This window comes from Carassius gibelio, chromosome B20 (genome assembly GCF_023724105.1).
Source record: "Carassius gibelio isolate Cgi1373 ecotype wild population from Czech Republic chromosome B20, carGib1.2-hapl.c, whole genome shotgun sequence".
In the NCBI taxonomy this organism is placed as follows: domain Eukaryota; kingdom Metazoa; phylum Chordata; class Actinopteri; order Cypriniformes; family Cyprinidae; genus Carassius; species Carassius gibelio.
The window spans coordinates 12,565,853-12,578,293 of NC_068415.1; the positions used below are offsets into that span (position 1 = coordinate 12,565,853).

General features: G+C 37.8%; 3 protein-coding genes across 4 annotated transcripts; 2 read left to right on the top strand and 1 right to left on the bottom strand.

Moving 5' to 3' along the window:
* Window positions 1-3,567: 3,567 nt before the first annotated feature.
* On the top strand, window positions 3,568-4,461 carry LOC127983521 (melatonin receptor type 1B-B-like). Its single transcript, XM_052585714.1, has one exon. The coding sequence runs from the start codon at window positions 3,568-3,570 to the stop codon at window positions 4,459-4,461; it is 894 nt and encodes a 297-aa protein (XP_052441674.1).
* Window positions 4,462-5,776: 1,315 nt separating this feature from the next.
* Window positions 5,777-7,957, bottom strand: tmem179aa (transmembrane protein 179a, genome duplicate A). The gene is made up of 4 exons (XM_052586632.1): window positions 7,480-7,957; window positions 7,244-7,381; window positions 6,581-6,659; window positions 5,777-6,470 (listed from the first exon to the last, which is right to left on the bottom strand). The coding sequence occupies exons 1-4, from the start codon at window positions 7,779-7,781 to the stop codon at window positions 6,297-6,299; spliced, it is 693 nt and encodes a 230-aa protein (XP_052442592.1). The 5' UTR covers window positions 7,782-7,957; the 3' UTR covers window positions 5,777-6,296.
* A 191-nt stretch (window positions 7,958-8,148) lies between these two features.
* Window positions 8,149-12,329, top strand: prph2lb (peripherin 2-like b). 2 transcript variants are annotated; one of them, XM_052586631.1, is made up of 4 exons: window positions 8,149-8,320; window positions 8,833-9,638; window positions 10,853-11,099; window positions 11,515-12,329. In XM_052586631.1, exons 2-4 carry the CDS (start codon window positions 9,061-9,063, stop codon window positions 11,767-11,769), a joined length of 1,080 nt encoding a protein of 359 aa, XP_052442591.1. In that variant the 5' UTR covers window positions 8,149-8,320; window positions 8,833-9,060; the 3' UTR covers window positions 11,770-12,329. The 2 variants fall into 2 exon arrangements, with proteins under 2 accessions (XP_052442591.1, XP_052442590.1); XM_052586630.1 differs by having other exon boundaries at window positions 8,149-8,316.
* Window positions 12,330-12,441: the final 112 nt, after the last annotated feature.

Below are 12,441 nucleotides of genomic sequence, written 5' to 3' on the forward strand. Positions count from 1 at the left end.
AGGGAACGAGACACTGCATCCTCTAGCTCCCAGCCATGCTTTGGATGCAAGCTTAAGACGAAGAAGTGAATGACATGTTCTCCCGGTGCCTGTTTATAGTCGCGCCAGTAGTGACGTCAGAGGCTGTCGCCAGCCAACGCATTGGTGTTTTTTCAATGCATGCTTTAGACATGGGTCACGACGAGGTGTTCCCCATAGCGACCCCTAGAAGACGCAGTGTCTCGTTCCCTACTCAGCGAACCATGGTTACATTCATAACCTGAGACGATTTGCATTTCGGTGAGTGAAATAAGTATTTGATCCCCGACAAACCACAAGAAATCCACAAGACCATAAGCAAGAAGCTTGGTGAGAAGGACACAACTGTTGGTGCGATTATTCGGAAATTGAAGAAACACAAAACAACCATTAGTCTGCCTTGGCTTGGAGCTCCATGCAAGATCTTGTCTCATGGGGTAAGGTCATGAGAAAGGTGAGGGATCAGCCCTGAACTACACAAGAGGAGCTTGTTAAAGATCTTAAGAGAGTTCAGACCACAGTAACCAAGCAGACCATTGGTAACACACTACACTGCAATGGACTAAAATCCTGCATTACCCGCAAGGTCACCCTGCTTAAAAAGGCATATGTGCAGGCCCATTTAAAGTTTGCAAAAGAACATCAAAATGATTCAGAGAAGGCTTGGGAGAAAGTGATGTGGTCAGATGAGACCAAAATTGAGCACTTGGAGCAGTGGCAAGGACCTGGGAGAGATGGGTTACAAATACTCACAATATTATGAAATGTCTGGTATTCTGATTCTGAAATATGTGCAAGTAAATATATTTGGTAGCTTAAACACTGTTATATTGACCGGGGAAGTTGTGGCCTAGTGGTTAGAGAGTTTGACTCCTTACCCCAGGGTTGTGGGTTTGAATCTTGGGCTGGCAATATCATGATTTAGGTGTCCTTGAGCAAGGCACCGAACCCCCAACTGCTGTGTGTGTGCACTTTGAATGGGTTAAATGCAGAGCACGAATTCTGAGTATGGGTCACCATACTTGGCTGAATGTCATGTCACTTTAGTTTATCTATACCAGGTGAGAGGCACCGGCATGTTAGTTTGCGCTGAATCCAAGCTGTGGGATTTACACCACGCACATTTATCCTCCTCCCAAACACACATAAAAGTAAGTCTGCGATAAACTGAAAGAAAAGCAGAGTAAACTTTAGTTACCTTCACAATCTGTATATGATATCAATAAAAACATGTCGTCAGATTATATTTGTAAGCATCATTATTGCCGTTTCCACTAGGGATGTCCAGATCCGATCACATGATCGGAAATAGGGCCCGATCGCGTGGTTTCAGACTTGATCGGAATCGGGCGTTACCTCCTGATCAGGACTCGGATATATATATATATATATACATATATATATATATATATATATATTCTCATACATTTTTAACACATCTTTAGTTATGCGGTGGCACAGAGTTAGACCCTTTTGACTCCACACAGAAACAGCAATTTGTGCGGCATGTTTTCAAGAGCTGGTGTGAATAAATATAGATTCAAACTCAAAGAGACATGATAGTCTGTGCATTTCATTTGGACCCAGAATACAGTGAGATGAACATCACAGAGCGCTAAACTCTCATGCAGTGTGTGTTTTATTCATACTCGAAGCCGGAGTGCACTCTCGTGCTGATATCAGGAAATTCCTAATATGGACAAAAGCGTGGCGCTCACAGGAAAACAGAAACTTATGCAAACACAAAGACATTAAAATAGCTGTTTTATATTTGAATATATTTCTAAATGTAATTTATTGAACATCCTGGATCTGTTTTTTTTTCATTCTTATTTATTCTTTTTTTATGTATTATAGAAGTATCGGATCGGGACTCGGTATCGGCAGATACTCAAAATCAAATGACTCGGATTCGAGGGCAAAAAAACCTGATCGGGACATCCCTAGTTTCCACAGACATCAGCGAATATTTTACTACTATAAATGTATATTTTTGCTAGAACTTATGTGTATTTAAATGTCTGAAACTTTAAATAAGCATTAAATGGTTGAAAATACTGAATATTTGTGATAATATGAGAAGCGATCAGCGCGTCCGATCTGGCTCTGCGCCAGCCGAATTGCGAAAGTGGATTTAAATTCAGCAGTTGATGACGTGACGCACTGAAAGTTCTAATCAAACTGGTGTGATCATACGCTTCAGGGACCAGCCAAGACTGATCGATCGTACATGTGAAAAGCTTAATGACTCACCCTCATGTCATTCCAAACCCGTAAGACCTCCGTTCATCTTCGGAACACAGTTTAAGATATTTTAGATTTCAGATCGAGTCAATCTTTCGTTTGTTATCTGGCTCGGCTCGGTGTTCATCTTCAGTTCTCTCTTCACAGCAGTTCAGTCAGTTTACTGTTTGTGTACATTAATCACTCCAGGATATTGGTTTGTTTTAACTCAGAGGGAGTGTCAACCACATTAAAAAAGTTAACAGCTTAAGTCATTTGTGGATTAATGCTTATTGGAGACATGAACCATTTCAAACGATTCAGTACGATTCGGTGAACTGGTTCAAGAAGATCTGGTTACATCGAGTGATTCGTTCACAAACCGGATATCACTACACTGCAGTGGACAGCACTCACAAAAGACCGGAAGAGAAGACAATACTGAATAAAGTCATAGTTTTTGCTATATTTGGACCAAAATGTATTTTCAATGCTTCAAAGCTCTAAACTAAAATATTTTAAACTGTGTTCCGAAGATGAACAGGGGTCTTAGGGGGTTGGAACGACATGAGGGTGAGTCAATAATGACATAATTTTCCTTTTTGGGTGAACTATCCCTTTAAGCATTTAGAGAGAATCTGTAAAGAGGAATGGATCAAAATCCCTCCTTAGATGTGTGCAAACCTGGTGACCAAATACAAAAAAAAGTCTTACCCCTGTGCTTACCAACAAGGGTTTCTGCACCTGTTACTAATTCATGTTTTGCTTGGGGATCAAATACTTATTTCACTCATTAATTTCTGACCTTTATATAGTGTGTTTTTTTCTGCTTATCTCCCTATATGTTAAAATAAACTTACCATGAAAATTACAGACCCTTCATCAAGTGGGCAAATTTACAAAATCAGCATTGATCAAAATTAATATTTTCTCCACTGTATAAATAAATCATAACTATGATTTTTATTTTAAAATGGATATGGTTATATGTGCAGTAGGATAAGTAACCTTCATTTGTCCACCCCCACACCAAACACATTATCTCAACATAATTTTTTATCTTAGCATAGGCCTGGCCTGGACAAGCTACCACTGCCATAAGTGTAAAAGACCATGTTTTAAACAAACTAACAAACATTTCATTAAAAAAGCCCAAGGTGTACGACATCAGTTCGGATCAGTAAACAAATAGCAGCCAACATTTGTCCCTAGACAAGGCCACACAACACCTGTCACACATGGCTCACTTGGGGGTCTGACGTGATTTTTCTCTCCTTTAAAAATAGTTTTCCACTCTATAAACCAGATCTGAGTTGTTGACTTAGCATGAACGCCCAGACTCTCTTCGCAAACGCCACCGTTTCTCGCATTCAACTCTCTGTTGACTTCTCCGAACCTGGACACTACATCCTATATGCTTACCACATCATATTCTCCACAAGTGCGGTTCTGCTCTCAGGATCTGTAGTCATCGGGATCCTAAAAACGAAGCATCTACGAATTCAGAACAGATTCATGTTTATGCTGAGCACAAGCATGAGTGACGTTATTACGGGCCTGTATGCTTATTACTCGGGTCTTTTTGACGTTCAAGAGGGATTCCCTTCCAGAAACGGAACTTACAATATTTTACCGTCTTTCCTCGGTGTAAACCTTTTAGTCTTCATGTTTGCTCAGTTTGATAGATACTGCGCCGTGTGTTATCCTTTCATCTACGAGCGCTTCGTCTCACGCACTGTAGTCATTTGTGTCTGTTCGTACTGCTGGTTCCACGCTTGCGTTCTTAACCAACTTGTGAAGAATTTTATGCCAGGTTTAATAGCAAACCAGTTTTTTTCATACACCGTCACCTTGTTACAAATTGTCGTGTTGACAAATGTGGGGATGACGATTAAACTGTTCTTCGTTGCCAAACATCAAGTTGCACGAGACCCGCCAAGTGCGGAGAGAGACAGCAAGGCAGAGTCTATAAAGATTATAATAGTCGTCGTTATTAGTTTTTTAATCTTCTGGTACCCTACTTTTATAAACATAATGGTAAAGCAAGTTTCTAAATACGGCATTTATTCTAAAAGCGATGGCACGAACCCGTTTTTAATACTGGCTCGTTTCAATGCACTGTCTACTTCGGGGCTATACATTTGGGGAAGTCCGTCTTTACGCACTGCTGTGTGGCGCATCGGTTGGTACAAGGTCTTACCACAGTGCAAAAGAAGGTGATTGACATTTCAAATCTTTAAAACCAGGAGTGCATTTTAAGCGGGGAATTGTTACTCTGTAGGCTAATCATTCTCCTCCTTTATTTTTCTCCTTTCATCCAAACAGAATTAATGTTCACAACGGAGAAATGAAGATATCAGAAATGCCATAAGTCCAGAGACAAGAATCTAGCATATGTAAGAACTTATGTTAAATATCTGCATCTGCTTTCAGCCTCTAAGTGCCATCGAAAAATTTTATCTAAAATTAGCGTTTTTATCGGGCTCCTATGTTTATGTTCAGTCATTTCAATGTACTTTTCTGAATATATATATATATATATATATATATATATATATATATATATATATATATATATATATATATATATATATATATATATTCCACTTATAAATAACTTAGGTGTGTGCTCTGCTAACTGTTAAAATAATTGTAAATGTAAATGTTTTGTATAATTTTCAGAAAAAACCAGACGGCACTTAGTTTTTGCATCGGAACCCTTCACTCATATATATATATACATATATATGTGTGTGTGTGTGTGTGTGTGTGTAGATATATGTTATGGATCTACATATATTTTCCATTTTTTTTAATCACTTAGGTCTTATGTCTGCTAACTGTTAAAATGTACTGTAAATGTAAAGCTTTTTTGAACCATTTGTATAATTTGATAGAATATATTTTCTGATGCATGTATTGCTGAATAAACAACTTTTTACCTGAATTGACCTAATAACGTATCCAGGTTAATGTAGTTTTATTGAATATGTTTGTTTTCTACATGGTGTTTTATATTTGTACTTTTTTTAGAGTGTTTATGTGGGATTATCACCAAAGAATTGATATGGTATCAACGGTCACAATCACATTATAATAATTACAACAATCACATTATGTCGCAAATTGATTAAAAAAGAAAAAAGAAAATTAACAAAGCTGTTTGTGTAGCAATTTCTTTTATCAGCCACTTGGTGGTGACGGAGACAATGAAACTGCAAAATTTCACAAAGACCAGTGGGTTGCACTAGACTAGCATGCATTAAAGAATGGTAGTCTAGAATGCACGATCAATTTAAATACTCAATATTATTTAGGATGTATGAGGTGCCATAATATCACTAAAATTAAAATTCCAGTTGCATTTCTAAAAAAGTACCACAACAAAACAAAATAGTTTTTATATATATTATTAAAATATAATATAAAGGAGCTGCAATATTAAGGAAAAGCAATCAAATATTTTCCAATTTAGATTGTGTTAGCTAAAAGCAAAAGATAAACTCTGCACCTATGTAACAGAATAAAGACTGCATACGAGAAATTATTCAGTTTTATTTCTGGTTATATTTTGCTCCCATGTACAGTAAAGGCAGTATTTGTTTCTAAGTGAAGCAGACTTTACATTTCATATCTAAGTGAACTGTGAAGCTGTGACATCTGCTCAAAGACAGCATCCTCATTTACACTTTACTGAGTCTCCTTAATGCACAGCTGCCTTATCAAGAGAATTAGGTACAACGTAATATCTCACAGACAGTGTTTTATATGTATAAATAAGAGTGAATATAAAGATAATTCCATGAAGAGTTTGATGAGAGTTCTGTAAGGATGTTTCTAAACAACAGTAGAAACTAACTCTGCTATCTGTTTTGAATATGACGTGTTCTCTGATCATTTATTTATACATGAGCATAGCTAATATTTAATCTACTAAGACTCAGATCTAAAGATTGATATATGATTTATAAAAAAAATATGTTTGTTCGGAGGATTTAATTCTCCTCCCATAAACTGACTCGTGCAGTGTAAATGGACTACATGAGAGATTTTGTTTAAATCATGGCATTCCTGTTGTAAGAACTCTTCTGTAAAGGATGACCTAGCAGGAGCTCCTTCTCTTGAACAAGACTGTCTAGCAGCTCCTGCTGCCGGTGGTTATGGTAAACCTTTAGGAAGGCTAGTACTGTTAGACCAAACCAGCATAACCAGGCTGACCACAGGCCAAACTGTGAAACAAAGAACATATTAGTACCAAGCTGAGATTATGTACAAGAGACTCATGAAATATATACTGTAAATATCTGCTTGTGAATGTAATTTTAAGATTAATGTTTACCTGTGCAATGGCAAACTGGTCATAAAAGGAGTTGTTGTCAACACCAAGCTCTAAATCTGTGTCTTGCAGATCCTTACAACTGTCGAATGAAATAAACCAAATTTAAAGCAACCATAAGTTTTTTTTTACCTAGAAGTTTCTAAATCATTGTGATGGAACACGGACTTCTAATAAGACTAATGGCTTTTGTTTTTTGTTTTGTTTTCACACACTCCCTCCAAATATCTGTTCTGGGAGTATATCACTGCATTTCAAACAGGATAAACGAGAAGGGTCATTCCAAACCAAAATTTCATAACTGGACACTTCAAAAAGACCGTTGAAATGAAGGATTCATTTCACAAACACTTTGCTAAATACAAAAAACTGCATACAGCTGCCTTAAAGCAAAAGTAATTTGAAAGTGACTACATTTTGGAAATGTATAAATTAAAGGCAGAGAAGAAATTTTAGAGCTTAATTTAAAAAAAATCACCCAATTTTCATTATTACTATTATTAACATTTTGATTATATTAGGCTACTATAAGCATAAAAATATGCTTGGTCTTTGTAATAGCCTACTAAATAACAGCATGACTGTTTCCCATCCATGAGACAGTGCTGCACTCTTGTGTGATATTGCTTGATTCTAACTGATTTAAAATGGTTTAAAACAGTTTACCTGCTGGGCATGGCTCCATTTTCAGTGACAGCATCACACCATGAACTGAAGCCAACACTGGATATGGTACAAGCTACAAACACCACAAATACCACCAACAAGCACAGGAGCAGATTCAAGAAGGCATGGAAAAGAGAGCTGCAGGAGATGTGAAGACATCAAATAAACAACACATAATTTATTGATTGGAATGTTTTAATATGCAATGCGGTCTGAGTGAATAATGGGCTGCCTACTCGTCGTGGCCTTTGCAGAGGAAGAAAAAGGTCCGCCACGCCTGTACGGCGGACAGGATGAGAGACACGATGCCCACGAAAGTGATGAAGCGGCAGGATGACTCTGGTCCCCATTCTTCAACTATAAAGCGCTGTTTCTCCATTGTCATGTTCTCATTCTGCCACATCCCCTCAGTAAACAGCAGACATTTCCCCTTGAAGTCATCGCTGTTTTCAGAGAGCGGTACAACGGAAATGAAACCGAAAAGAAATGCTAAAAAATAAAGAATACACTGGCCAAAGAGAAAATTATCGACGGCCATCGTTCCGGCGACTGCTTTTGGCTACTGCGCATGACGGGGATGGATCCCTGCATAATGTTATTGGACGACGACTACAAATGTCACCCCTGCATTCACAGCATCTTTTAACATTTGTACGTTTTGACTGCAATGATAGCATCGTTACGTAAACTGCTGAAAATATTAAATATGAACTAAATAAATTATATTTAGAAAGAGTAAATATTGTACAACAAAATGAGAAAAGAATAATAATTCAGTATAAGAGAACTATAATATATCCCATGTTCTGTTCAGTAGAGTGGACGTCTTGTTGAACGTGTTAGCATTGTTATTCGTTTGGGATTGGCCCAGATGGCTTGGAAGAGTTCTGTTAAATCCTGAGGATAAATGGATTAGGTGGAGGTCACAGTGAGTCTGGACACAATTCACTCTCAACCTGCTCCTCACCTCTTCTGTGGTCCCTTACCTGAAATATGCCAAAAAAGGCAATATGACAGCATCTACAATCAAGATCCATGGATTGCAAGCCCATATTCAGCTACTTGATATCTGGGTAGGTAAGTTATGTGGTTTTAAATGGGTGGGGGTTGTATGAATACAACTTAGAATGGTATTAAATTATAATAGTGCCTAGAATAACATATAATGGCCTTCTGTAGCATCTAATGTCAAAAATGCTATTTGTAATTTGTTAAATTATAATTTATAATATGATTTTTGACTGTGTACGTGGAATTCACTTTACATTTGACAAGCTGACAATATCTTGATTACTTACACCTAACTCCATACGCATACTCAATAAGTATTAAAACAAAAAATAACTATGAGCCACAGTTGCCTTATAAACATAAATATATTAACAAAAGAATTGACATTTCTACATTTACTGAACTCAAATAAGCTTGCACATACAACTCAGAAATAATCTTTCAGTACGTATCATTATATTAGTATATAGTATAGTTATAGAAATTTACAAATATATACAGTATATATTAAATGGCCATTTTCAGACATTGTAAACTATGCATGTATTTATTTTGTTTCATTTTTATCTTAATTTCAGTACCTGTGCTATTATGAAGCTAAGGCCGTCATCCAGGAGTGTAAAAATACCTAACCTAAGCTGCTTATGTGGCCCTCTTTGCCTTCTCTCCCTGATTACTTTCCTATTCCCTGTGGAACATATTTCCTGTCTTCTCCCATTTACCCAGTATGTTTTATCACCCTAAAATAAAATGAGCTTTACACCTGGACACAAAAAAAATTACCACTGAGACAAATAAAAGCAACAATGGCAGTCTTAAAAGTGACATTTACGAAGACAAACAGAGACAAACTGGCCCAGGTTTTATGGGTATTGAACTGGGTGTCTGTGGTAACTGGAGTCACGCTTTTCAGCCTGGGTCTGTTCTTAAAGGTGGAGATTGTGAAGAGACGGGAGCTGATGTCAAAAGAGATTGTGTCAGTGCCAAACATGCTTATCTTTGTTGGCTTGACTGCCTGTGCGATCAACTTCCTTGGGGGAAAGATCTGCTATGACTGTGTGGACACTACCAAGTTCCTGCGATGGAAGCTGCTGATGCTGCCTTACATCATATGTACCTTTTTCTTTACATTTTGTATCCTCGTGGGAGCATTGATGTGCTATAGCATGCGTAATGATCTGGAGGAGTCACTGTTTTTGGGCTTACGTGACGCCATGCGCTACTATAAAGATACGGACATGCCAGGCCGCTGCTACATCAAACGCACAATGGACATGCTGCAAATGCAGTTTCAGTGCTGTGGCAACGAAGGATATCGAGACTGGTTTCACATTCAGTGGATCAGCAACCGCTACCTGGATATGACTGATAGCGGAGTTGCGGAGTAAGTCCATTTCTAACCACAATGCACTTTAATATTAAGCGGTTAAAGTCATTGTTCACCTACAATGAAAACATCATTTAATCACCTCATGTCATTCCAAACCTGTATGATGTTCTGTCTTCTGTGGAACACAAAAGAGAATATTTTGAAGAATTTTTCTTTCAGTTGACTTTGTCCATACAAGGAAAGTCAGCCAAGTCCAAAATAACACCCAACCACTCTGACTTTCAACAGACATTTTTTAATGTGTTCCACTAGAAAGAAAGCCATACAAGTTTGGAACAACATGAGGGTGAGTAAATGACAACATAGTATTTATTTTGGGTATACCATAAACATACAGTGGTGGCCATAATTATTAGAACACTAGTAATTCCACCAACTAAAAAATGGCTTTAAGTCAGTTATTTTTATCTTTTGCTGTAGTTTGTCAGTAGAAAATATCAGGAGTCTGACAGCAGCCAGTGCTCCACAGTGATCTCATCTACATTGTCTGGAATGACATGAGGAAACATAACAAACTGAGACAGACTAAATCCAGAAGAGCTGTGACAACGTTTCCAAGATGCTTCAGGAGACCACATTTGCCACAATTCTTCTGGATTTAGTCTGTCTCAGTTTGTTATGTTTCTTCATGTCACTCCAGACAGACTGATGAGGATGAGATCAGATCTCTTTGTGGAGCACTGCCTGCCTGGATTATTACAATTAATGGCAAAATGAATGTTTGGAAACAGGCCCGCTGTTCTGTCGATTTGTTCTACCCTGTCAGATTTTCCTACCTCCCACTAAAACAGTGGGTATTACAATGCTACTGTAAAGTTATGGTTTATTAACGTCTACACCTACCCCAACCCTGAACCTACCCTTACAGTAATGCAGATAAATTAATGTTGTTTAGTATGAGGGAAAGGATGCAATATTGATGTGCCCATGGGCAGTGAACTTGGGTAGGAAAATCTGAAAGGTAAGATAAAATGTCAGGCCACCGGCTCCAGAATCAAATCACTGAGGGTGCTTCTTACATTAGTGAGGGGTCTGTATGGAAATGTAAAGTGATATTCCTAGTGACACTACAGCAAAAGCCAGACATAACTGACTTAAAACCATTTTTTATCTGGTGAAAATACTAGTGTTCTAATAATTCTGGCCACCACTGCAGGTTTACTAAAATTGTTGCAGAAAGTTATTTAATGCATTCTACTCTTCTTCAGACGACTGCGGAGTAATGTGGAGGGGAAGTATCTGATCGACGGAGTGCCATTTAGCTGCTGTGGCCTGCATTCTCCTCGTCCCTGCATCCAGCATCAAATCACTAACAACTCAGCACACTATAATTACGAATACCAGAAGGAGGAGCTGAACCTGAACCGGAGGGGCTGCAGACAGGCACTGCTGGAGCACTACACACAGATAATGCAGTCCATTGGCTTAATAGTTCTCATCATCTGGCTTTTTGAGGTGTGATATTAAGCCTGTTTTCTATTTTAATATATATATATATATATATATATATATATATATATATATATATATATATATATATATATATATATATATATATATAATTGTATTCCTCTGATGGCAAAACTGAATTTGCAGCAGCCATTACTACAGACTTCAATGTATTTCGATCTATCTATCTATCTATCTATCCCTATTATAACAATTTTTTCATTATGGATTGGTCTAACATCTCCAGTCGAATGCAAGGGTTTTCAGATATCTACTGACTGACAGATGCAGATGGTTTAATAAAAAATAAAAAATAAAAAGTCAGTTGAGAGAGATTTGAAACTGCAACCCCTCCTTCTATAAGCAAGAAACACTTATAGCCTCTTCGTTTTCTTAAACCTTTTCTCCTTTCTCTCTCTAGGTGTCAGTGTTGACAGGAGTACGCTATCTTCAGACGGCCATGGAGAATGTGCTGAGGTTAGGAGACCCTGACTCTGAGTCTGATGGCTGGCTTCTGGAGAACAGCATTGCGGACACTGCACGTTATAATTTCAACATCATCAAGAACCTGGGAAAATGCTACCAGGTGGATGACGATCCCAACATTGATGTACCCAGCACCAGCCAGCAAGCACAAGAGAACGTGCCTGTAAAGCAAATCCCTGTAGCCCAGTAGTACAAGAGACATTGGACATTGAGACTTAACCAGCCATTTAACAATGACAGCCTTGGAGAGGCAGATTGTGATCTGCATTGCAGCCTTTGACTCTTTACTTGACGCAAACAAAGAGGAATGGACGTTAAGAATGGCCTGAAACAATAAAACATAATGTGAAGGAGCTCTCAGCTGAAAGGCACTGCATTGCAATATAATCCTTGTGCCATTCAAAAGAAAAAGACAATGAAATGTGCAATGCATTTTAAGATGCTGGAACAGGACTGATTTGTAACACTGGATAACACTGCTGTAAAGAAAGATGGTAATGGAAGACAAGCTTCCCTGTGCCTCTGCCCTGTAATGAAGATCATTTTGTCCATCCTAAAAATATCTTAATTATAAACGCATTTCAGGTTAATCTGAAAAGGGTTCAATTGTAAGCCTTTGTTTTATTACTAAGGAGCTATTACCATCCATAATGTATAAAATGCCTTTGACTCTCTCACTCATTTGCTTTACTTGTTTCATTGTAGGTCCATTTTCAGTTTTTTCTTCTAGTAAACCATTCACAAATTGCTTTGGAGACTTGCAGTATCTGGCAAGGTTGAATTTGTACTTGATGGCTACTTATTACTAACGGTGGCTTCTAAATGCATTATTGCAGCACAGCTGTTTTATATAAGCCTAAAT

Bases quoted from the DNA above. Each gene is read 5' to 3' on its own strand.
- LOC127983521 (XM_052585714.1), top strand. From the start codon at position 3,568: ATGAACGCCCAGACTCTCTTCGCAAACGCCACCGTTTCTCGCATTCAA.
- prph2lb (XM_052586631.1), top strand. From the start codon at position 9,061: ATGGCAGTCTTAAAAGTGACATTTACGAAGACAAACAGAGACAAACTG. The intron at 9,639-10,852 runs GTAAGTCCATTT...ACTCTTCTTCAG, and splicing joins ACTGATAGCGGAGTTGCGGA to ACGACTGCGGAGTAATGTGG. The intron at 11,100-11,514 runs GTGTGATATTAA...TTCTCTCTCTAG, and splicing joins TCATCATCTGGCTTTTTGAG to GTGTCAGTGTTGACAGGAGT.
- tmem179aa (XM_052586632.1), bottom strand. From the start codon at position 7,781: ATGGCCGTCGATAATTTTCTCTTTGGCCAGTGTATTCTTTATTTTTTA. The intron at 7,382-7,479 runs GTAGGCAGCCCA...CATCTCCTGCAG, and splicing joins CTCTGCAAAGGCCACGACGA to CTCTCTTTTCCATGCCTTCT. The intron at 6,660-7,243 runs GTAAACTGTTTT...TTCATTCGACAG, and splicing joins AATGGAGCCATGCCCAGCAG to TTGTAAGGATCTGCAAGACA.